The sequence below is a fragment of the Artibeus jamaicensis genome, unplaced genomic scaffold (genome assembly GCF_021234435.1).
Source record: "Artibeus jamaicensis isolate MK-2021 breed Jamaican fruit bat unplaced genomic scaffold, CSHL_Jam_final contig_388, whole genome shotgun sequence".
NCBI lineage: Eukaryota > Metazoa > Chordata > Mammalia > Chiroptera > Phyllostomidae > Artibeus > Artibeus jamaicensis.
In genome coordinates, this window is record NW_026521813.1 from 1,131,360 (window position 1) to 1,158,269 (window position 26,910).

The 26,910-nt window shown below is 38.3% G+C and overlaps 1 protein-coding gene across 1 annotated transcript in view; it reads right to left on the minus strand.

Annotated features, from left to right (window-relative positions):
• Window positions 1–1,384: 1,384 nt before the first annotated feature.
• The window catches only part of ADGRB3 (adhesion G protein-coupled receptor B3), a 736,029-nt gene continuing 710,503 nt past the window's right edge, over window positions 1,385–26,910 (minus strand). Inside the window, exons 29-31 of the mRNA XM_037139787.2 lie at window positions 18,075–18,110; window positions 8,650–8,754; window positions 1,385–1,939 (exon numbers count right to left, since the gene is read on the minus strand). Of these exons, the coding sequence (XP_036995682.2) occupies window positions 1,751–1,939; window positions 8,650–8,754; window positions 18,075–18,110 (330 nt within the window). The 3' untranslated portion in view covers window positions 1,385–1,750. The remainder of the gene's footprint in view (window positions 1,940–8,649; window positions 8,755–18,074; window positions 18,111–26,910) is intronic.

A 26,910-nucleotide genomic window follows, 5' to 3' on the forward strand; every position in this document is an offset into this window, starting at 1 on the left:
GAGGCCAGGGGTGCTGCTAAACATTTTCCAGTACATAAGACAGCCCCACAGCACAGAATTATTTGGCTAAAATGTCAACAGTACCAAGAAACTTTGCAAACCATTTTAACATGCTCAACCAGTCACAGCACCTTTTTCATACACCACACAAATCTTTTTCTGCATTTCATTTGCGTGTTTTACCTTTCTTGAAGTAATAAAGCATAAAATGGCAAAAATGTTGTGTGTTTTCTTCTATCTTCAGTATTAAAATGGCTGAACAAAAATTCACCAATTTTGATACATTTTAAATGCACTCTGATATGGCAGCTGTCACAAAACTATCTAAGAAAATTGTTTTGAATGAAGTTAAAGACAACTAAGTGCTACCAGAGCCATTGTATGGAAAAAACTAAATGAACTTTTTGGCCATCACCTCTCCACACCCTTCTCTTAGACTAAAAAGCACAAGCTAATTATCCATTCCTTGAAAAAAAAAATGAGGAAATTGTTGAAATACTTCCATGGTGTTTCCAACCTAATGCAGCTCCGGGGGAGCAGGCCACGTCACCCATGTGGCTTTGACACTAGGGAGGACAGGAGGGGTTGTTTTGCAGTCACCTCAGACTGCCCCTTCCCAAACCAGAGACAAATCAGCTAGTACAAAATACATGCACTCACTTTCCTTCTGCTTGAGAAGATACAGATTTCTTAAAGCCCTGAATAAGTTCATTTTTGTTTGTATGCTATGAAACACTGTAGTACAAGTAGTTTCTTTTGTGAAACATGCAGTGAACTTCATTGCTTATAATAAAAATTTTCCCTGTATTATTTTTTGTATGGTAACTTACTGTTTTCTACTAGTTGTCTTTTTGCCATAAGATAAGGAAAAAAACATTTAAGTAAGATATGATGGCAGCAGGTTTCTGACAAACCCATTTACACGGTACATTTCTCCAAAGGGTGTTTGTGTAGAAAATATGGAAGCACTGAACAAACCTACTATTCCATTTGAGAAATCATTAGCCTCAAAGGAGTAATAATGGTACGCTATTAAAATCATGAATACATTTTCAATGTCTGTATTCAAAAAAAGTTTATAAATATGTAAATTTTCATTCAACAAATCTAAAACAAAATGCACTAAAAAACTGATATGTAGACAAAAGTTTATTTACACCATACAACATTTTAAATATTTTATACACAGCTGCAGCAGAGAAAGCTACTCAGAGCTTTCTAGAGAAAACTGCAATAATAAAGATGTGAAATATATTATTCATATAAAAGTGAGATTATTACTTTATTGCATTTAAAGCAATGAAGAATGTAGCTCAACAAACATTCATTTAATGACAAAAACTTTGCTTTTATATTATAAAGTAAAAAGTGTAGTAATGGCCAAACAGACTGTTATAAACTTTAAAAACTGCATAAATATATACATTGTGCTTCATGGTGAAGTTTTTTGAAAACTAAACCATATGAAGCGGTTACAACATGAATCGTTGCTTGAGGTTTATCTATAAAGATTACCTTACAAATCCATTCCACGGGTACTTACAACACAGGATGGTCAGAACTGTACACCTGGTCCTCTCTCCACTAGCTTGACTAGGGAGAAGTTACCATATGCAAAAACCACTGACATTTGGCACATGAAGGTCCTGACATGGGATAGTCACCCTGTCCAGGTAGAAATGTCAGCCTTCCCAAGTCTTAAGTGTCAGTGCAATAAATTTTGTCTCCATCTCAGTCCATTTCAGTTTTGTTAAACTTCTGTTTGAAAGTCACCCTCTTGTACATCCAGAGGCAAATTCAGACACTTCTCCCACTCTGCTGGCCTCAGTTCCAAAGCATCCTTTGCCTCTGTATCTAAGACATTGATTGTGGTGTAATGTTGGTATTCACTGGGGTTTTTGAAAGTGTCCCATGGGTTCTTGTTTGGTGCTGGATTTTCCTGTTGAGAAGAGAGAAAAGAGTCATTTAGTTGATGACTAGGATTGCTGCTTGTTGAAGTTTCCAGGAAGAGAGTGTGTTTGTAACCTTAATCCAGTTTATGTGATACAGAGATGATTTAAAATTGTGGCCAGCTGCAGGAAATGGTTTTGATTTCAGTTTTCTTTCACTGAACAAACTGATGAACACCTTCTTGAAGTTATCCTGAAATTCTCCAGCAATCAAAGCAAATGAATAGCATTATGGGAGGCAAAGTAGACCATGTTTTGTTTTGGGCATCTCAGGAAACGTCAGGATGGCTGTACGTGCAGGTAGGAAGTAGCACCAAATTACCACTAAGATTACATGTAGCAAATTTTAAGCATTCTCCAGAATCTCTGGGGGGATAAACACAATCTGAGGATGTGGAACAGGGCCTGTTATGTAACAGTGAAAGCAGTTGCCCAAACTGGCCTGTTTCCATACTGAATTTTGATCACTGTCTTTGCTTAGTTTTTCTTCAAGAAATTATTCTTTTTAGAATATTAAAATGATGCTATGTTCTGTGTAATTTATTTTTTCCTGCTGTGCATTCCCCAAAATTTGTATATATTTGGGTGGCACATTAACTTTATAAAAATTAGCCTTCTGTTCAAAGAACACAGCATTTTAGAAATTATATCCAGCAATATAAGGCTTAAAAAAAACTGTCTACCAGCTACCCTTCCTTCTTATGTTTCATAGTATACTCTCCTCTTACTTTAGATCTGCATACTTACGACTCCACCCAAACCTTCCATGTTGCAGGTTATAGGTGCTCAGTAAATATATCAGTGGACATCACTTGAGGTTTCTGTAGCCAATATTTTGCTAAGATTTTGCAGCGAACTTGCTTTACTTTGAGTAAGTATTGTTTAAAGATTTCTGTACAATGAGGAAATTTGAATGGAATAGACACAGCTGAGTAACTTCAAAGAATAGGCAGGCAATCATGAGTGAAAGCTCCTTAGAAAAAATTAAACTAAAACAACTACAGTTGCTGTGCATATTTTTTACTCCCTCCCCACCCCAAATGTTGGCCTTTAACTTATTACAATCATTAACAGGGGGAACATAAAACAGGTACTTAATTATTATCTGCATTCTGCTCAGTATATTAAAAGTCATTCTAAAGTACAGATAAGGAAAGAGACAACCTGTAGAAATACTCATCATAACTAGAGAATAAATGATCAAAGCTCCTCAATACAGTAGATGTTTTGGCACTTACTAGCCTCAATCATGACAACGTGTAAGAAAAAAATAGCTAAAGACTTAATAAAAGTTCACCTGTAGGATATGTCAGGGGATTAATTCCAATTTAGTATAATGTCCTAAGGTCTCATGCACTGTAATCTTGCAATCCACCCCCTATTTTTCTCTCCTTGCCTCCCTTCAACCAGTATCAGGCCTTGGGGAGAATAAGGCAGGTACATCACACATGGAAAAGCAGTGTGGTCCACCGGGGAGCATAAGATTCAGAGCCTGACACAGGAAGGTCCAAATTCTGGTTGCTCCACTTTGTATGAATGTGACTTGAGCAATTTACCCAATTTTTCTGGACATCAACGGTCATATTTGTAAAACAGAGATAAATAAACATTGTATTGTGGGCCAAAGGAATTGGCAGACCATTACCTTCTCTGTGAGGTTGCAACAATAAAAAGTGGAGCTGCCTAGCATAACATCTGGTATTTAGTAAATGCTCACAATATAGTAACCATACTTATTATGAAGGTGTTTATAGTTAAATGGAGATATAAAATATAGGTAGCTATATATATATGATCGAGAAGGGTGGGGAGGTGGCTTCTTTTTGTGGAAAGCACATAAACCTTGCTGATAATAGGGCTGGTGTAGAATGACGGGCTTGGTCAAGAAGACACATGTGGGGTTGGAGGTTAGATGACTGCCCAGTTGTACATGCTAAGAAGTAAAAATTCCCAGAGTGTGGAGATGGGACAACTCAGAAAAATGACCAATTTATTTTAGTTGCAGTACAAAAGAATAGCAAGAAAAACAAAACAAAATAGGCAGACGGTGGATGAGGGTCTTTATATGCTAGGCTAGGACATTTGGAACTTATTTTGTAGTTTGGGGGTACTACAGTGACCTGAATCCTCAATCAGCAATTGAAACATTCACTGGTGTGAAATGAAGCCACAGAGCAGGTTTATCCATCTTAGTAGGGCTGTGTCTAAAGCCTCCTGAGAATCCTTAGTTTGACAGAAAGTTTAGTCCTAAAAGGATTCCTGATGTGTAAAGTGTTAGTTCACTTGCTTTGAAAATAGGGGTTTCATTATGTTTGGAACAGGTATGATTTTCCTTTTATATTCTGAAGATCAAGCACCATAGGAACATGAACTAAAGTGTCCGATTTTAAACTTTGTCAGAAGGTCTAGATTCTCATTTCAAAGAGTATTACTGCCTGTGCATGACTGACTGAATTTCTGGGAGGTTCTACTAGTGGGTAATAAATTAAGGGTGGCTTTCATGTTCCTCCTCTGGCATCCCACAGCTCTCCCAGCTGAACTGAGGTTCTCACCATTGTTCACAAATATGTGGACACCCTTTAGGTGAGAAGCCCCATGCCGCTATAGGGCAGAAGAGCTACTGCTCCCGCGGTCAGAGTGGCACAGGCTCTGCAGGGAGTGAGGAAGGCTGGTAGTCAGGGAATGGTGCTCACAAGCTACCGATCTTCCTGCGCGTGACCAGAGTGAAGCCTACGGACTCCCATTTGGAAAGATGTAACATTTTCAGTAGTTCAAGTGAATGGATGATAAACTGTGGAACAGCCCAAAGAGATCATTGAATTTGACAGTGAGAGCTACGGGGGCCAGGAAAGGTTTCAATGGAGGCCCGAATCTTAGAAGATTCAGCCAGAGTTAGTATAACTTCCTGAATGTATGCAGCTGCATTTTGTTTACTTATTTTTTTTTGAGCTCAAGTAAGGAAGAGAAGAGTCAAACTGAAACGTGTGAAAAAAGCCTACTCAATTATAAACTCAATATAAGCCAACATGCATGAAACCTCCCAAACCTCCCAAAATTTTTGGAAATAGAATGTTAACTGAACCTAAGAATTCAGAGCCACCCCAAAACACAGTAGAGCTGTCTGAGTGTTTCCCGTACGTAGCTCGCAGGTCCATGGGCATGTTAGCTATCACTTGTGCATTAGACCTTCCCTCCCTCCATCCTTTACTCTTTTCAACCTTCTCTTTCTTTTTTCCTCCCTCCCTCTTTTCTTTCTTTCCTTCTGCCAACCTACCCATCTTGGGGACAAAGTGAAAAAGGATAGCATTTATTCCATATTCTAAAAGCAAAAATTGGGAGAAGCTTCTTATGAAAAAGAGATCTTCACGGAGAATAGTTTGTGAGACACATTCAAAGTAAAGAGTTCTTTTAACAATACCTTTTCCTTGTAGTGTGATTTAAATTTTTCCCTGCCAGGAAGCAGGAAAATGGATTAAAAGGTCTCTCGGTTTGCTTTTGATTCCCCAAATTCTACATAATTACCATCATTTGCAGTGCTAGGCAGGTGTTGTGAGCTAGTTGCCAAAAAGGGGTGGGGGGCAGGGGAGAAACTTGATCAAGATTTTTGTTTCGAAAATGTCTTTCTCTATCCAATTATCCAATTTTTCGTTACCAATATGCTACTCCAAATCATGACTGAATTAATGATAATGGACTCACTTACATGTTCATTATTAATCAAAACTGAATAAGAAACTTTTTACTGTTCTCAGAAATTTAGGACAATAGTCAAGTAGCAATGACAATTCTATCCTTCCTACTCCTACTACTCAAATAATAAATATGCACAAATCTTTCCTAGAAAAAGACATGCTGCTACAGAAATGTGGTATAATTAGTAGACTATTTTGGTTGTCTTTGTGCCATTAATGATTTAATAGCCAGACCATAGAATAAGGAGAAATTACAACTGTATTATAGCAGCTAGCTCCATCTGTTGCATGACCCTTTCAAGTTTTGTAAATATAACCTTCTCCTTTTATTTTAAACAAATACACTTTCTTCAGTTTATTTCAATGTTAGCTTTCAATATTCCATAATGAGTAGCTAATGTGTTTAGGTCTAATTGATACAGGGTGCAGCCAGGGGGGCCCCCAAAAAAAGATTTGGAATGGTGTCCAGAATTCAAAGTGTATAGGAATATTGGAGAGACATATAAGATGTCCTCACGCCCGCCCCCCCTCCGCAGGGGGGAGAGAGAAATAGAGCCAGGCCATTGAGAGCTGTTTTGCATAGCAACAGTTTTGCAGCTAACCTCTGGAATGGTTACTTAACATATGTATAACCTTTAACTGGTTTCATAGATATGTTAAATAGCAGTGGCCAGGTTTGGAGAAGGGAGTAGCTTGGACTCAGGATGGTAACGAGGGGCTGCACTCCTGAGTGAGTGGACTTGGACTCAGGATGTAACTAGGGGCTGCGCCCCAGAGTGAGGAGGCCTGTGTGAGAGCTTGGAAAAGGCTGGCTCCAGAACATGAGGCGATAACTGCCAGGTGAGGGGAGAGCCACGCGGTTTCAGCAGAGTGAGGACCCCCTCTTGGTGAGGTGAAAGAGTGAGCCATGTGGTTTTGGCAGGGTGCAGACCCCCTCTTTCCCAGGTGAAAGGGAAAAACCACGCAGCTTTGCCAGAATGGAGATCCCTGCAGCCAGGTGAAGAAGAAAGCCACATGCTTCTGGTGGAGTGCGGACTCCTGCAGCTTTGGTAGAAGAGGCCCATGCGGCTTTGGGGTGCCCCCTTTGGCCGCGGGGCCTGAAAAAGCAAGAGACTTTGACTGGAACTGGGTACAAAGGACTCTTGCCAGTGGACCATGAGAGGGTACCACAATATTTTGGATTAACTCGAGATCCTGCACAGTGACACAGCTGACAGTGCCAGCAGCCTGAAACACAGACGTGTGCTCTTTTCCTGATTTACGGTACCCGGAGTTGGGACAGTGGGAGAAGGGAGTGCTGTGTGGGTGTAGGTGTATACCCTAAAGGACTTTGATATTTTAGTGGTGGCATTAGGCCTGAATAGCATTAAATAAACATTTTGTTTCCTTTTCACAAATCTCTGGCTTTAAGAGATGTCTTTCCAATTGGCGGCGGACAGAAGAACCCAGTAGATATCAGTATTTTGTTTTTTGGGGGAGGGGCCCCTGTTGTATAGCAGTTTTTGGCATCCCTAGGGGGGCCAAATATTGTATTGCCCCTCCCTCGGACCTCTTGTTCGGTAACATAATCTCAATGATGCAGTTCTTATTTGCCTGCTAACTAAAAATTGACAGCTTAATATTTGGAGATGAGAAAGAACCATTGACTACATTTAAGTGTTGTCTGTATGCCTAGCATTGTGTTGGTGACTACATATAATGCATGATTCCTGCAGTAAGGAGGAAAATACACAAACTATTATAGACCAATGAAGAGTCAAACTGTGTTTCTTATAACTGTCCTTTAACAAGCACAGATTGAACTATCATAGATATGTAATAAATCAAGAGCAGCCCTTTACTGATAACTTACCATGACATGTACCAGTATGGTATGTTGTACCTGGCATGTACCAGTACTGACAGGAACACAAGGAAAACATAAAAGACATAAATTTTTGGCCTTGATAAACTAATGTTATTAATTGGTAAGCTAGTACTAAGTCTCATTCATAACACACACATACCAGAGTCACCATAGTTAGAAGGCGATCAAACACCATGTACCTTAGAGAGAGAGAGAGGGTAGATAGGTCTCAGAAGGATAGGAGGAGGAGGAGGTGCATCCAAGGAATGCAGGGGTTCAGAAGAAAGCACCTCATTTGGAGTGAAGGGTAGTGTCAAATGGCAGTCCAGCTGTTTCTCTTACTGCTGAGTCTCAGCTCCTTACCCTCTCAAGTGCCCTACCTGCTTTGGAAAGTGCTGTGAGGCATGAAGGAAGCATATGTTAATCACTGTTGCCTATGCTCAATTTAGAGGAAAATTGAACTTTAGAAACTTGAGCTGGGTAATTGGCTCAAGATCAGACAGATTTGGGTTGAGCTTCCTACTACTATACTGCTCTCTAGCCTCCTGGTCCAGTGCCTTCACGAAGAGTTATGCAGACTTCCCTGCAGCTCTGACTGTGGCATGCACATAGTAACTGTAAAACATCATTTTATTTGGTGAAGTCAGGTGCTAGGATTGTAATGGTGTGAGTGAATAAAAAAAGAATGGCCATATCAACAGTCAAAGGCCTCAGTGTTGACGTGTCTCCCAAATCTCCTAGAGATAAAACCTACCACTCTGGTTTCAGGTAACAACTCATTTGAGTTGTGCATATAACATTTACATTTTACAACCTTAAAATGCCAGGTCTTCAAGGAAAATGGAAAACTTTATTTTGGTATTTGAGTGAATTTTTAACTTTGATTAAAAAAATCAGGGAAAACCAACACATTTTTGAAATGTAACTATTTTCAATTAAAGCTTATAAATGAGAACATTTGAAATAGGAATAAAAATGCTTCAAGATTCTGTCATTTGCAATTTGCCTCTGTGCACATTCCAAAGTACATTTTGGGGGGATTTTTTCCTGCACATCCCACTCTTTGTTCCTAAGACAATCAGGAGCTCCCGGGGGCAGGGACAGTAGCTGACATGACTTGTTATTAGTGTAGCATCAGGCACAGATGAAGCAGAGTACTCACCATACTGCTTGTATTTGGTATATCCCGAAATCTATCCAAAGTTTGAAATTTCTGATTTAGTTCCTGAAACAGTTCCATATGCCTCTTCCTTGTATGCATGACCTTCTGCAAAAGAGAATAGGATAGCTCTCATTTCTAATTTGATTCATGCATTAAAAAAAGAAATGTAATATATTTGCCTTACTAATAAGGGAAAATGAGTTTGGCAGGAACAAGGAGGTCCTAAAAGGGGCCACAAATGCAAATGAGTTGCGCCAAATCCTGTCTTACAGTCAGCACTTCTTGAACATGAAGAATTGGCTTTTTCATCCATTTACAAAATTACCAAAAAATAGTTTTCTCTTTTGGTGGCATTAAAAATGTAGCAGTTATTCCTGTGTAAGATTTTCATCATTTAGAGTTAAAACTGTTTTACAAAAATTGTTACAATAAAAACAAGTTTAAAAATTTGGACTTGTAAAGCAGCTGCGTCTCTCAATGTTCGCAATGGGAAATATTATTTTTTTTATGTTTTATTTCTGTAAACACTAAAACTCTAGCTGACTGTATTAAAGGGGGAACAGACTCCCGGGCCCTGCCATTTAATGCTGACTCAAAGCACTGAAGTATCTGAAATATAGATATGATCTAAAATCTTATACTTTCCAAGTGAATACTGATTGAGCTTTGCAGAAAGAAAATCTGACCCATAGGTTTCATTTATTTGTTCATGAAATGGTACAGAATCTTAACAATTAGGATTCAGAGCATAAACTGTGGTTGATGAATCCCTAAAATCACAGACACAAATATATTAATACTTCTCATCTCTGGTTATAGTCTTTTCTCCCAACTTCATCATAAGTCAGCAAAGAGTCATAAATAAAAGTGACCTTTTGGTAAGTAACATGGGCTGAATCTTTTTCTATTACAGAGCATTTAAAAGAAGAGTAAGAGAATAAATCCCTTATATATACAAGTATTATTTTAAAGAAGAAAATACCTTCTTTGATTGTGACTTTTACAAAAGTCAAAACAGTATTTCAGTGATTCTCCAAGATTGTTTTGTTTGCATACAATTTTATAGTATTTTTAAGCATGTGCTTCATAATTTATCATTTCCTTGGGTGGATTGCATAGGTATGTTATATTCATACCTATGCTATAATTTGAACATTTGGTATGCTTTAATTGCCAAATATTTTTGAAAGGAATTTGTTTTGAAAAGTATATTTTTGGGAGAAGATCGATATGCCCAATATTCTTCTAAAAAGACACTTGTGGAGAACGTTTTATCTCTTTCATAAAAAAGACAAAAGAGAAATGCAAATTGAATCTTCAACACATTTTTAAAGGCTTATTCTCTTTTATGGCAACTTTAATTTTCTATATTCAAAGGATCTGTGTTTAGACCGTACTTTGCTTGGCAATTTCTTCTGCTTTTATTAGCCTATTTTTATTTGAGACAATTCTGCCATGTTAGGTATTGCTACAACCAAATTATTTTCATCTCTGCTCCTCTCAGCTGTAGGAACTGGCTGTTGCCGAATCACATGGTTGAGGATGAGAACATGGCAACATTACTTATGATGGGGCCTTGAAACATAGCAAGCAATTACAGAGTGATTAACTTCCCATCAGTTCTGGGGAGTGTACAGGAAACAGGTTTGCAGGATTTACAGGGAAACACTAGGCAAACATAATTTGACTAATGATGGCTGATAGAGATTTATGATGGAGACGACTTGCTTAAGCAACTCAATGGAGGGATTTTGAGGACCAGGTAGCTGGCAAACACTGCAGTACATTCTCTCCTTGGGGAAACAGATACTCATTCCCATTCATTAACAGGTCCTGAGATGCTGATTACAATATGTATTCGTGGACAAGAAATACCTTTTAAAAAATCATAATAATCAGGACATTGAAGACTGGCTCTACTTTACAAATAGTATTTTTCACGTTAATGAATCTTACTATGTAGTTATTTTCCGCTACGATGCTGTAAGAGTGATGCCACATACTGACATTTCTCTAAAGGTATCTCATTCTGTCAGCTTATACACCACATGTTGCACTAGATGCTGGCATAACAAGAAGGTGCAAAATCTGGCAGAGTTCCCGCCCTCTTATAGCTTGAAGTATAATGGGGGACATGGGCATTGATTACGTAATAACTCAAATACACATTAAATTGCAACCGTGATAAGGAAAACAAATGGTGGGGTTATAGGAGTAAGTGATAGGGGAATTTTCTGGGAGAAATCCAACTGGGGCATGTTCGTACAATTTAATATATTCATTTTTAAGTTGAAAATTCTGAAATCAGTTCTCCCTGCAGCTGTCTGTTCCCTATTTTCTAAAAATTCATAGAATTTCTGGTACATTTATCTGATGCCTGCATTGTCATCTAAGAAGGAATACACTGTCTTCTGAGATAGTTGATATTATTGGCACAGCTCCCTCCTGCTCCGGTGGGCCTGTGAGGATTTGTATTTGTACAGTCTCCTTTTATCCTTCCTCTCATGAGAGGATCCCCACTCTGCTTTGGGGAGCTATAACTTCCCATGCCGTTGAAAATGTGGATCAAGACCCCTACCATCGCCCGGTCAAGAAGTGATTTATTTTCCATATCCTTCCAGCAAAGTTTTTTGTTTGTTAGTCAAAGACATTCTCTGTATCTTGCGACCAGATATCTCTATTGGATAAAGCATGTTTGATGAATCAAAGTCTCAAATGTATCTCATAGAAATGAGGATACATTAACTGACGGGAGTTTTTTATAACCATACTCCGACTGAATGGGCAGCACCTGATTCTAAACTGAGTAGATCTTGAGAAGTCGGACTGATAGGACATACTCAATGGATGTGGTAGACACCAAGGTATAGAACCAAAAAGCAACTTTGCATCGTTCTACATGGGTTCATGAAAGCTACTCTGAATAATAAAGCTCAAGGACCCTGAAATTAATATAGACACAAATAAAAAGATGGATGCTGAAATCCGGGGCTTTTCCTACATAACAAACATTAATTGTTAATGTAGTCTTATGCCAGATAATCATTTTAATTTGAAATGCCCACTTTCGTACAGTCAGAAATCACCACAGTGATGATGGCCTGGGGTTCCGACAGAAGGACCGCACCCGAGCTGCCAGTCCTCAGCTCACGGGTCTGTCCTGGGCTCCGCTCGATTCTCCCAACATGATTCCTGTGAGTTACACACTCAAGTGCATAGTTCAGTTTTTTTGGCTTTGTCTTTTTAAGTGGGGAATGTTCCAATGACACAAAAGCGAGCATTGTAGCAAAGGCTGGAGAGTTTCTAACCTAGCAAATTTTGAGGGTAAAGACCTAGTTGTGGTTTTAGTTTTCATAAGTAATAAGGGCTTCCCCTTATTTAGTTACTTCTCTGAATTATGAATTATTTGTAGCAATTGTACATTTGATGGTCTTAACCCCTTAATCAGAAGTTTTCATTCTCATAAATCTTACTGGTCCATTTTAATGGCTATTTGGGGTTTTAACTGACATTAGGGTTATCTCTTTTCCTTTCTTTTTTTTTTTTCTGTGACTCAAACATCCTGTGTCCCAAAGAAATTTAACTTCTGTGAAAAACTAAATTTAGAACTCAGTTTTCTAAAACTTTGTAATGATCAAATTGTCACTCATATGGATTTTCTATTTAAATAAATAAATATATCCTATCTGGCAGTATATAAAAAATTCAGGTTCCTTTAGTGATAATGTCTGTCAAATTTATAGGCATCTTTTGTAATAAAGCTAAAAGTTTCGTAATAGTCCCTTCCACTTAAATTATCACTCAACATTTTCTGAAGCAGTGTGTGAACCTACACCTAAACTGTATGAAAATACTGTATCATGAATAGCTTATTTTCATTTTATATCTTTGTAACTCGAGGCAGTCTTTGCAGCCCCTTAATTATTGATATTAGAAAGTACTCTCATGGAATTTCAGTTATTGAAGAAAGATTAGTATGTGAAAACCCGTATATCTTGAGCACCTACTATATCCCAGGCAGTCTCCCAGATGAATACTTGGGACCTGTCAAATCTAACAGCTCTAGGTCTAAACAAACTTAGATTTAGATCTCATTCCATCACTTTTAAGTTGTGTGGTCTGAGGCCCAAAATCTAGTCATCCTTTAGCCCCAGTCTCAATACTCAGAATAACCTTGCCCTGCTGTTTGGAAGATTTAAAAAGGGATATGTCACTTATCAGTGGAGCACACAGATAAGAGCCACTTAATAAATGGTAGCCATTACCTTCCTTAATCCTCACAATGACCCTAGGAGGTAGCAGTCAACCTCATCCATTTGACTGATTAGGAGACTGGAGCTCAAGAGGCTCCATGAAGTGCCCAAGTTCACACAGGTGGTGAGAGAGCCGGAATTCATCCTGAATCCAGCCAGTTCTCTTTGCATGCTGCTATCTTAGATATATCCCATAGATTCGGGAAGCATCCTCCTTTAGACTATTCAATTTTGTCATTATGCCTATTCAGATGGAAATGGAGATGCATCAATCTAGGGCGAATTAGGTGCCTTTGGTAATCAGCTCATAAACTGTGGATATTGATCACCCTGCAGCCACCCCACCGGTCTGCATTTATCTTTTGAAAGGCTGGTCTCCTTGTCTTTTCTCTGAATACCTCCTGGGCAGTGACTTTGTATCCCGGACATCTAGCACAGTGTTTGGCACTCAGCAGGTGATGGATAGATGTGTAAGGAATAAAGTAAAAGAATGAGCTGGCATAGGCATATAGACTCAGGAAGATACCTGTAACACAGAAGGCCTTCCCTCCTACTGCAAATGTATTCCCACTGGAAGGCAGGCTCAGGTCATTGGCTTCAGGCATGAATCCTGCCTTCTTCCTCCTCTGATCCTATTGTGCCCCCTTATTTTCCATACCAGTGGTTAATAAAGAGCCTGTAGGCAGGTTTGATACAAATGGCTTAGAGCAAGGGTATGCAATCTTTTGGCATCTCTGAGCCACAGTGGAAGAAGAGTTGTCTTGGGCCACACATTAAACACGTTATCACAAAATCTCAATGTGTTAAGTAAATTTATAGTTCTGGGTTTGTCCACATTCATAGCCATCCTGGGCTGCATGCGAGCCACTGGTTGGACACCCCTGGTTTAAAGGTTCTTTCTTCTAAATTCAAAATGCGAATCATAGAGTTGGGATTTCTTCAAGTCTGTATTACAGGTAAGACAGGCAGTACTATACACGTGGACTTTTAGCAAACTGTTAGAAAAAGCTGGAGAATCTCCTGACTGTAAACTTCAGATTATGGGACCTGGAAATCATATGCTGATAGCAATTAGAAAACCACTTTGCCTGAGTCACCTTATCCAGCCTTAGGATATCGCCACTGCCTGTATTTACTATTCTAAACTTATGGTTATTTTTATTCTTTACTGCTTTGCTTATAAGGCTTCCATCCCGAGTGGGCTGTTGAATACCAATCTAAAATGAATGTCAAAACTCATGTTAAGGAAGCAACACACACTGTGGAAATTTAGCTTGATTTTTCAAGCTGTGTGTGGAACAGAATGTTTTGTGTATCTTTCCTTGGCCAGAATCCCAGTGTATCCATAAGACACAACCTCTGGCCACTCAAACTCCCTGACATTCATTATAGTATCATTTGTTTAAAAAAATCTGAATAAGAAATTTATCTATCTATCTAAAGATAGATCTATCTATAGATCTATCTATATCTATCTATCTAGATATATTTGTCACTGTCAGTAATATACTTGTCTTCAAATAATTTTGCAGCAGTTTAAATTTAGTAATTTGGAAGAGACAAATGTAGTGTAGGATTGCACTGCTCAGTCTTTTCCTCGCGGAAAAGCACTGATTGCCTAAGAGCTTACTGCTGGGGCTGGAGGACAAAGTAGGAAGGGTCCTATTATGAACAAGATGTTTCCTACAAATCGTATGTTTTATATTTAGAAATTAACGTAAATTTTATCTTCTATGTCAGTGATTTTCAACCGCAAGAATTTTTAAAACATGCAATACCTGACCTCTTTTCCTTTAGATTGTTGAATAAAAAATGACAGCCAACACAATAGCCATCCAATGATAGCATGAATGAGGCAAAATTAAACCAATTTAAAAATTTTTTGTCAGGTTGTCAAAAATATATATTTTTGTTGTGCTGCAGAATTTTACTAGTTTTATATGTGCCGTGAAATGTAAAAGATTGAGAAGTCACTGTCCTATATCATAGTTTAGCTTTGTCCTCAACCTCGACAGATTTAAATTATTTGTCTAATATTTCTGATTTAACACTGTTACGCATCTTTATCCCTAACATATTTAAATGCAACTCATCCGCATGAGGTATTTTCTTAATGTCCCTGGATCTGTTCCCAGGCTCAGATCGGCAGTCATCTGCTCGTCTGCCCTTTTATGTTCAGGTAGGGCCCGAGTTCCACAGACCTCGCCTCTGCAGTGTTCTCTCTTCCCCTTGCAACGCTACCACTGCTAGGAAGTGGGCCCTCATTATTTCTTCCCTGGACTAGTCACTTTCTAATTTGTATTTCAACTTCCACATCTATCCTATTCCAACCTCGCCTTCCTATTGCTGCCATATGGATATTTCTAAAGCCCAGATCATACCAAGTCTTTCCTTCCAGAAAAACTAAAATAAGCAAACAAAACCAAATACAACAGAGAAGCCCTAGCAGCTTTTAGTAACAAGTTCCGTAATCTTTCCTCCCTCGGGGTCTAAGATCTTCACGATATGGCCTTCTCTGTCTGTCCTTTGCACGTACAGATGCAATGTGGTTTCGGTGAAGTTTGCTGCTGCTGCTTTCCTGAGCGTGGCCTCACACCTCAGCCAGCCCCCATGCCTCTTTCTCCCCCACTGCCCTTCACCCACTTGAGTATATACGATGTGGATATCTTTGAAATCTAACGGGGCTGTTTTTGAGATGTTACCTCTATGGCTATCAGTCCATATACCGGTCTCTGCCCCAGCTTAGATACAGTGCTGGTTAACTTTCTATTTAAGCAAACTGAATTTTAAAATTTAAATTTTTTAGCATTCATTCAACAAAAAAATATCGAATGCTTATTATATACTAAATCTCTCCTTGAAACTGGGAATGCAATCCGACGGGAGGTTTGGTCACAGGACATAGGGCTATCACTGAAGTATTTTCTGCATGCTTTCCAGGAAGCAAGGTTCAGTGTTTCCCCGTCTGATGACCAGTCACCACGTGGCTCTGTGTATTCTCCAAATGCAGTGTTGTCTTAGAGATGGCTACCTGAAAGGGCTGTTTCTCAGCTACAGCATTCACTAGCCACAGTTGTATGGATATCTGAGTTGTATTATGCTGTGTAGACTCCTGGGAATGTGTGAAGCCTGAAGCAGAAATGCTTTCAGGAGTCCACGGGGCAGTTAGTCTGTCAGTGGCAAAATGCCTAAAGCGTCATTGAGTGGTAAAGCTTGTGGGGCCCGGGTGGGAAGCTGTCAGGAAGCTCCACGACAACAAATCTGATTCATGTTGCTTGAATGAAAAGGGGAAGAGGATAACTCGGATTTTTCCTCAGGGACCACCCACAAAGTTCAAATAGAGTGTATTGAAATTCATCAGCATTTAAATTTTTTTCTGATTACCACTTAGGAAATCTCCACCACAGAACTATAGTTGCTCATTGACTAAGAGAAATAGTACTAATGGTTTTTTAAAAAGCAATCGTTCAAGATTATTTTCCTCCAGAATTTTGATGTCTATTGCAATCATGTAGTAACTACAGCAATTAAAGAAAAAAAAATCCAAGGTTGTTAATGTTGCAGCATTCCCCCATTATCAATATATTTTTTAAATACTGTGGTTGGTTATATGTTAGAATACCCAGCACAGAAAGAAGTAGCAGCTTAAAGATTCTGCTACCAGCTGCCATACAGAATATACAAAAAAAAAGTTTTTGTAATGATCCAAATGACACGGTATGATTAGATTTCTTTTCAATGCTTGAGATTACATAATTTTGGCAGGTTACGCTGAGGCTTAATTTTTAATCTAGGTTTTTACTATATTTTGTCACTGATGCTCAGTGAGTTACCTCCCTGCCTTTGTGGCTGACCTCACAAGTTACTGCTTTCAGGCCAAATACACATACACTATGATCTTCTATTTTTGGATACCTGAACAATAGAAAAAAAATCACCCACTGAAATATCTCTCTTTAAAAGCACCAAAGAACTTAAAAGTAAAGATTGCTGAATATAGTCTCTGAACTTATAGCCTTGATCTTTTCCCCCTAACATCTTAGGGCAGAATAAAATGTTTATCCCATGCCAGGTCGCTACAATTGAGCTGCATCAGTACCAATTGCCACATGATAATGGAGGCCAGATTTTTTACCATTACTTTGTATCCTGTGCAAATATTACTGAAAAAGACCTGTTTGTATTAAACTCTATTCAGGGTAAAACCAGACCTTGTTCACCATTGCAGTAAATAAAAACAATCAAGTCTCACTTTTTATACCTGATGTGTGTTACTGAGCAACAACATTCATCTGTATAAATGATTAAATTATGAGCTCCCATGTTCTAGGAGGCTTCTGTGATTTTGGGAATGTCAGCTAAAAGCATTAAGTTTTATGTAAGCATCACAACAGAACAAATATGCTGGAGAAATTTATAATGTATTATATCCAATTATGTCAGCAGGCTATGAATCATATCCAATTATCAAGATGCATAACTGCATTTTATGTGACACTCAGACATCATTAATTTTGTGCTTAGCATAAGCTGCTCAAATGATATGATTTCAGTAACTTCTAGCATCGATATTACAACATCAATATAAATTCAGTGTAAACTGGAAAATGAACATCTTCATCTTGTTTATATCTGTGAAAGAGCATTCACGAAACACAGGAGAGCACGGAACCCAACACTTGCTACTGGAAAAAAGAATTTGGAATGTGCCATGGAGAACCTAAGTAACAGAAATCAGACATAAGACAAATATGTCCCAGAGAAAGAGTAGGCAACCAGCCAAAGCATCCTCACAGGCTGTCTTCAGGTGGTCGCTGAAGTAAAACAGTGGTAACTGTTTTAAGTATGAAAAATGAAGAAACCAGCATTCCCACTTCTCAACAAATTGAATTGACTAAGTTCAGTTTTTCCATAAGTGGCCTGCTTATCGTAGCATTTATAAAACAGATTCCTTATCTGGAAAATCTCAGTGTAGCATATATTTAAAATAATTAGGTATTTAAATATTTTTCTACAACTACTTATACAGTATAGATCTTAATTTAAAATGTTTTATTTCTCATTTGATTAAAAAGAATCTCTACACAGTTGCACAGAGTAATGTGTTTAGGTAATTATGTATCAATTTTGAATTCAAGTAATTAAAATCATAAAAAAATCTGAGAAACTTACCTCAAAGTCAAGGTCTGAATATCGTGATTTTCTCCTCTGTGAGATGTTTTATTAAAAAAAAGAAAAACCGATAAAGTTGTGCTTAGTTATTGATATAAAATGAAAATCATTATTTTCAATAAAATAATCCTTCAAGTACTGCCTTCACATAAGAATGTGAAATTTTTTATTTTAAACTATTCTATCTGCATTATATAAAATATAACATACCATGTATAATATAAAATATTTTAAAACTCTCATCTTGACCTCTAACTCTAATTTTTCAATAAGGAAAAGTTTTTCTTAAATTCACAGTAAAATTCAGTATTGAAGGAGACGTGAGGTCAGTCCGGTGCAGCAGAACTGCTCTAGAGACAGGACAGGTTAAAAGTGGTGCAGGAAACGCCATCCGCCATCCTGAGTCCTCCCACCAACCCACTTACACTGTACTATAGTCTTCATTGCTACCACGTTTTACCTAGTCCTCTGACTCCCAAAGTTCTATGTAAGTCTCACAAACCAATTTCTTGGTTTTTGATGCTCTGCCATGGGAGGAAAGTCCTTCCTTAGGTTGTCAAGTGTTTATCTTAAGTCAGTAAAACAAATGAAAAATAGTCCACACCCCAGCAAAATGTCCGTATAAATAACTCACAGAACTACTTTATGGCTCCTGCCCTGTTAAACAGTTCCTATAGTATAGATAAATATGCATTAATTAGGCAGCAGGCCTGATAAAATCAGTAAACGTAATTAAAGTGAAATTAACATTATTATATTAGCATAGAGTGTGTATTGTTAGCATCTGCTCCGAGGCCGCACTGGATTCTTAGAATGATGAGTTAGAGGAGGCAGGTGGTAAATGGAGGAAGAGTCCTCCCAATTTTTAGAGAATAAAGCAAATATCCAATATAGTGGTTTGTGTGTGTGTGTGTGTTGCAGAAGGGTCTTTATTTTTTGGAGGAAATGGGGATCAAACAGGAAAATTCAGTAGATAATCAAAAGTAATACTTGGGCAGTCATGAAAAAATATTTAAACTTTCAGACAAACTGTTTTTTTCCCTCTCCCAAAATCTAAAAATCTTAAATTCAATGACTAAGGAATCATATCCAAAATAGGTGGGTGACTCTTGTAACTGTTGAACATTAGCAAAGACTGGAAGGCACTTGTATAGTTTATTTAAAAATCTGTCTGAACACTGCTGCTAGTGTTAAAATGACCACTGTCGAACCTCCCTATATAATCAACTCCCCAAAGCTTGTTTCAGTAGACAAAAGGCAAGATATGAAACAAAAAATCTGATTTTGGTAGAGCTGTATGGAGAATCTAGTCTTCACCTACCACCAAGGAGAGTTTTGAGGACGAGACTGCTCTATTAAATGGTAACTCAGCACCTTGATCTCACTTTGTTCCTTATTTCCAGCATTATCCTAGCCTAGCCCTGGTGACTCAGCATGCTGATCTCACTTTGCCCCTTATTTCCAGCATTGCCCTAGCCTAACCCTGGTGACATCCCAGAAGGAGAAAAGTGAGTGGGCAGGCATTTAACCCAGACCCCCTTTGCCATCTCCCTGCCACTGTAGTTATCTAACTGCTTTGTATAAAATCAGTCTTGGATGTACTGCATCACGCTTTGCTGCACTCTGCTAGACTAAATGTCAGTGTTTCCATTCTGCTCTTGGATGCTTTGCCTTCTTGGCACTGTGATTCAGCAGAGCATTTTTTTTGTTAAGTATACATTAAGAAAAATTCTTTCCTAATACAGCAAATCCATGCAAGGAAACACTTAGTTTTAAGCAATTATTATAGAACGTTAGTCATGAGTTTTTGTGTTCCACCTGAAAATTAAATAGTGAAATCTCATGAAAAAGATTTAGGTAGCTAGAGAGTAAGAGGCTGTTCGGCTGCTTGCATTGATGAATTCTCTCTTGCCCTGTTCATTTCTGAATGCAAAGCTGTGTTGTCTAAGAACTGGAAATACTAATGGATTCGTGTTGCCAAAAGCTCCATATCTTAGGAGCAAGAACAAAAGACAGGAACCTAGAAGAGGACCAGAGATTCTGCTTCTTAGAGCAGATGTCACCTATGCTGATATGAAATATGGAAAAGAAAGTGGATATACTCCTACAAATAGATTTCTCTGTCTTCCATTTAAATTTATTCAAATTAAATTCTAACATAAAGGTATGTAGCAGAACTGGTAGCCTCAAAGGATTAGACTAAGAAATGAACAAATAAAGCAAACAGATTTCAGTCAAATGAGCCTAAAGATGGGAAATAAAGCAGTGAAGACTTAAAAATTAGAGAGTAAGAAAAAATGTGGCAAATTATGAGTCCAAGGGAGAATAAACATTTATGTAATATTCATATCCCTACAATATTGACTAAGTATTGCAGCATTTTATAGCTTTAAAATGCTTTCACAGATGAGCATGGTAACTGCCCTGTGATACGGTTGAGAAAGTATTATTATCCCCATATTATGAATGAGGAAAACTGAGGACTAGAGAAGGCAAAATAACTTGTCCACTTCACCCTGATAGCAAATGAGTTGGGAATCATGCTCAGGTCTTTTAATTCCAAACCCTGCATTTTCTTCACTCTCACTAACATTTGTAGCAAAGATGCAGGTGAAATTCTGCTTATTGTTACTATAACTTATTAAGAATAACATTAGTAACCTAGTCAATCCAAGACTGACAGCAGTAGAAAGAGATGCCCTTTAAGGCTAAAGCAAAGTAATCAGATTTACACTTGTCAATTATATTTTAAAGGAGAAAAAATCAAAATATACCTATTGCCCTGGCTGGTGTAGCTCAGTGGATTGAGCACAGGCCTGTGAAGCAAAGGGTCACTGATTCGATTCCCAGTCAGGGCACATGCCTGGGTTGCAGGACAGGCCCCCAGTAGTGGACACATGAGAGGCAATCACACATTGATGTTTCTCTCCCACTCTTTCTCCTTCCCTTCCCCTCTCTCTAGAAATAAATAGTATATATTTTAAATATTTTATTTAACAAAAAATCTGATGGCAATATACATAATTTGTGTTGAGTAAAATAACTTAAAAACATTCTAGTAGAGGATAGTTTGTGAGCAGTGGTACTATAACAAAGGTTACCTGACTTCTCCACTTTCTATTGTAAAATATAGTTTACCTTAGAGCTGTCTGGCACTGAAAAACTGGTGGTGTGAAAAACTGGTGATGAAAGAACTGGAGTATTAAGTTCTGTTCAGTTTCCGTCTGTTTTCACCCCTGGAATACATGCAGTGTGTGGAAAAGTCTTTGAAAGCACTGAAGCTTATAGAAACCATGACTGGACTGTCTTGGTATTCAAACGCCCCTCTGAGCTCTCTGCAATGGTATTGTAAGGATGACTGTGGCTTGAAATAATGGTTATATGTTTAAAATGTGAGAATAAACTAAGAAAAGTGCTCAAACCATCATATTTTTTCTAAGTTGATAATTGAAGAAATGTTTAAAATAAACCAGGGTCATGTTGAAATATTTTATGAAGATATAAATCTGTCTGTATATCCCCAATTTTACCAAATAACTTTTACAAATAATCTTTTTGTCAAAGTAGGTAATAAAAATTTCTTTAGTTCCTTTATGATGTTTCCTTTTCCTAATTTTCCACCTACAACTGATCCCAACTTGTACTCTCTCCTCAACATTCTATTATGATTCTTGTCAGTGTCTCTGCTGAACTCCAGCTGGTCAATTTCCAAGGTCAGTTTTCTGTCCATCTTACTGGAATCTCAGAAGCTTTTGCAAGTTAATTACTTCCTCATTAAACTACTCATCTGCCAGCGCTTCCCCCTCCCTTATTTGCTGTGGCTCTCTCTTGTCTCCTTTTTTTAGCTCTTTCTCATCTCCCTGTCTTCTAATTGTTGAGTTCCCAAGTTCTCTTTTTTTCTCATATTCTTTCCTGGATAATATAATCCATCCAATGGCTTTAAATACCATCTTTTCAGTTTCAAACACTGTCTTTCTTCCTGCTTTTCCATTGATGAAAAAGTTGGATATCTGATTGGTCAAATTAGAAATTGAGGCTTCACCCTTTTATCCCTTCTTGTCCCTCATCCTGCATATCAAATCCATCAGCAAGTACTATGTGTTCTACCTCCAAAATACATCTTGATCTACCCACTTTCTACCTCCACTTGCATCTCTATATAGTCAAAGGCATTCTTATCTCCTGTATGGATTACTTCAGTAGCTTCCTAACTGTCCTCCAGCTTTCTGTTCCAGCTCCATCCACAGGATCCTAATCTTTTCTCTTTCAATCCATCTGAGGGATTGATGGATGGAGAAATGATGAAGACAACCTCTTCCCTAACAGTTCTCATTTGCTTCCATTGTTTTAGAAGGCCCTGTACAATCTTCTCTTTTTCCTATTCCAACTTTATCTTAAATTGCTCACCCCCTGCTACACAGGTCTTCTAATCCTGAGACTATTTCAAGGTCTTTCCCACCTCAGCGGGAAACTGCACTTGCAGTTTCTTTTGCCCGAAACATCCCCTCACCCTTGACACTTTAGGGGCTCCCAGACCATCTTAGCTAAAGAAGTCTCTCCCTCACATTCCACAATTATTTCTCAGAACAGTATACTGTTTTAGATTATTCATTCAATGCAGGTTACTTGTCTATTTCTTCCGTAAAGTCTGTTCACCACAGGGGCAGGGTCACCATCTGTTCTGACCACTTTTATATCCCCAGCGTTTAGTGTAGTGCCTGGCACAACAGCGGAGATGCACAAAATTATCGGTGAGTGCTTGAAGGAGTTGCACTGTGGTCTGTGAACGAGTGTGACTTGTTTGTTGTGGGTTATTTCTTTTCCTCAGAAATATTCTGGGAGAACTTGGAGAAGCAGGTAAACGACACAAAGCCATTAAAAAAGGACTGATTGACAGCCAAGAGAATCAAGACAATTTATAGGAAAACAGGCTTATCACTAATTGAAGAGAAAAATTCCTTAGGATGATTGAAGAGACACAAAAATATACGATGGTATGCGGCTACTCAGAGGAGCACTTACTGAGTGTATGCATAGAGGCATTGCTCCATATCTAAGTCTTGTAGAGTAACGAACACTGTCTCAAAGGGAGCACTTCACTGTTTGCGTCACTGCAAATTAAGCTGGTCAGGACACTGGAAGATTCCCCATGAGGAATAAATTCCACTGACTAATAAGTGGCAATGTGACTGCCATCCCAAGTTTCTCCTACAAAGTGAGCAATGGCTCACCCAAGGAGAAAGCTTCGATACCAAATCCATTAAAAATATCTGTGTAGATAAAACCGGAGAATAATTAATTTTGAAAAAAATGACTTTTACTTAAGCTACTTCTATTTGTGTGCCTGCACAAAGGACACGGTTCTCTGATCCAGGAATAAAACCAAAACACTAAAGAAGGCCAAGCCCTCCTTTCCCCATAGCTATGTAGGAAAAAAAATTTTAAAGACAAAAGGTGCTTCTGCACAATGGTCAGTTTCAAGGGTTTCTGTTAGTAACAGTCTCCCTCTTCTCAAGTGAGGCCATAATATTTTGTCTAATATCCTGGATATCGATTTAGAATAGCATGCGAGCCTCTTCACAGACATTTAAGACATCATGGTAACAAAATAATAACACAAGCTTCCATCTGAAGCACTGCTTACAATTTTCAAAGGGTTTTCACATACATTATCTAATTTGATCCTCACAATAGTCATAAGGGAGGCATCTGCAATGTGACATTATAGCTAAAACGTTTTACCTCTAAAAACCATTATGCTGAGAGCTCTATAATTCATGCCCAGAGGAAAACGGGGGTATAAAAATTTAGCTTAGAATGGTGGCCCTTTCCACCTACTTAAACTGAGAGATTATCTGAGCATGTTTTCAGATATACAGCTAAGTTTATACCTAAATGGACAAAACTGGAGCTTTATTTCTGATAAAATCATTTCGTAATCTACCTAACTATAATTAGTTATTAAGGGTTCCTTTATCAACGATAAAGCTTAAGGTGCTTTGACTGGTGTGGCTTAGTTGGTTGGGAGTCATCCCTCACAGTGAAGGGTCGAGCGTTTGTCTGGTCAGGGCATGTGTGCAAGGCAATCAACCGATGTTTCTCACCCTCTCTCTATCCCTCCCATGCCCTCTCTCTAAAATTAAATTAAAAAAAAAACTTAAGGCAAGATTTGTCAAAAGAATAGCAGAAGCCACTTAATGTGTTTACATTTAAGCAAACAGTTCCATAAGAATTCAGGCGATAAAGGAGTTGAGAAGCCATATAATGGACTATAAGGTAACCTAGAGATTAGCAAGGGGAGAAGCCACTGTTTGTCCCTGTCCCCTACCCCCAAGGCTGGACAAAGGGAGATGGCATAGTGACCTAAACCCAGGGACCGAGGCACCCGGTAGAAGCTGGAAGCACCGGAACTGCAGCTGCAGAGACTCGGGGTGCTTGCCAAAAGCAGAAAAAGAGAAAGAGCAGGGAGAAATGTCCTGGGATTCTCTCTTCTCCCCAGCCTCCAGTCTCTCTGCAGTCTTCTATTGGTGGTCCTCTGACGGGCCAGAAGCCAAAGACACAGGAGAAAGGGATGAAGAACAGAGTGTGTGCCAGGCAGGCTGAGGATACGCATACAAGTTGGAAATGTTTACTCTCTAGATCTAATGCTACAAGCTGTTGAATATCAGCATTCCGATGATTCAAAACAAATACTGACCTGTCTTCTTACAATGATATACCTAAATTTTTTCCAAAAGCAAATAAATAGAACTACAATGCAAAATTAAACTATATTTCATAGTCCTCAGTGGCTTGAGAATGTTGATACCTCTTTCTCTCCTACTTGCTCCATAGCAACCGGTGTTTTTTTACTTTTTATACATACCACGCACATAACACATTTTGCTAATTAATTGAAGGTGAATGATTTAAGTGTTGCTGATAATTTCATTTTCCTTAAACTTAAGCAATTAGGACCATTGTGAGAAATACTATTATAGTAATATTGTGATTATCCCATAATTGTATAAACTAAATCTAAAATTTTTCAGAATTGCTTAACAAGTCCATTCTGGGAATAGGTACAGTTTGGAACATGGAGGATAACACATAATAATAAGAAAGAGAAAAAACAAGGTAATATTATGCAGGGAGAAAATCTCACGCTATGAAACTTGAGGCATGTATTAAATTTCTGCACACAGTAATTGGGGGTTAGCTGAGCAAACTCCCCTGGAGGTTGGAGGCTTTTCTTCTGGCACTGCCTTCAGGGCTGGAGAGCCTCCCTCTTTCTCTGCTGCCTCCTGCTTATCTGAATAAATACTTCCACCCACTCACCCCCTCTCTGGCTTTTTTTCTCCCTCAACTCTTGTTTTCTTATTCTCTTTTCCTCACAAATACTGCATTCTGTGCTACAATTGGTAGCTTTTCCCACTGCTTCCTTTCTTTCTCCCACCACTTCCCAACTTGGCCATTTGTGAACACCCACTCCTCTGGAGGAACTGTCCTGAATCAATAAGATCATCTTTTTATTATATTCTTGAAAAGATCTAGCACCTGTCCATCCTTTAGCGCCCCAGCTGTCCAGGCTGGCCATCCCTGTGGCTGTAGTCACAAATCGTTGGATGGCTCAGGCCTCACGTCATCTACCTATTTATCCACTTTTATCTTCACCTTGTCTTCTAAGGTGCAAATCACCTCCTAGCCACTGTTAATCCCCACTCTCCATGCAGATACTACAGTCATCTTTCTGCTTTTCTTTACTGTCAGAATATCATCTTCCCTGCTGACTGGTTCTGCAGATACAGTCTAGCAGAGTTGACATCTTGACAATGCATCTCCCTGCTCCTTGAGAAAATCATACCACTGACTTTATTGTCATGGGCCACAGCCCCACCTCCAAAGTCTGCTAGTTATATACCCCCATATTTCTTAGAGTATATTTAGCCATTCCTAGAGCAAGTATCTATGAAGGGTTAAAATGAACTTTAAGGTTACTCTCATGCTAATGAACAGGCACATTTTTGTCTCCGTAGAAAGCATAAAATTGATCAGGACAGAAAGATTCTACTCAAAGATTCGCTATGTGCTTGCTCTGTAACCTTGAACAAATGACTTGACTTTAAGGATTATAACAACTTATCCATTGCGCAAAAGTGTTGTAAAGATTAATTCATGTTTTTAAGGTGATTTGAGGCTCTGCTAATGAAAGATGCTATATAAATGCTAAGTTTTATTATTCATTCCCACATCTATATATTCTCTTTCAGCTAGCTGTCTCCTAAAATGGTCACTGCAAGCAATTATTAACTATTAAACTAACTATTGAACTCTTTTAAAGAATGTAAATGAGGAACTGAGTTTCCATTATGAATTCCAAATGTTCTTTCTAAGATACAAGCCTTGTGATCTCTAAGTCATTCAAATGCAGATCTTTGGCTGAATCAGAGCTATATATTATGCTTATACTTAATAATAAGGATATAGAGATTTGAAAAAATTACCAACTAACAAACAGTACTTTGATATAGTCTATTGTTCAAGCACACACAACCTGTACAATATCAAACCCAGACAGATTTTAAGCTTTTAGATGTATTTTTATATTAAGAGAAGCATTTAATGTAATTCCATTCTAACCTCCTTAGCACATCTAAAAAGCTGTTCTATACAGAAGACTCCATATGGCCATGATTTTTCCAGTAGTGCATCTGAATTATGATTATTTATGATGTTATGTTATTACATACATATTCAGTGAAAACCTTTTTTAAAACTTTTGTGATTTTTGTATAAACATTATGTAGTTTATGCTTATGTGGTCATTGTTAGAGTAGACCCGCTAGGCTCTGTGATA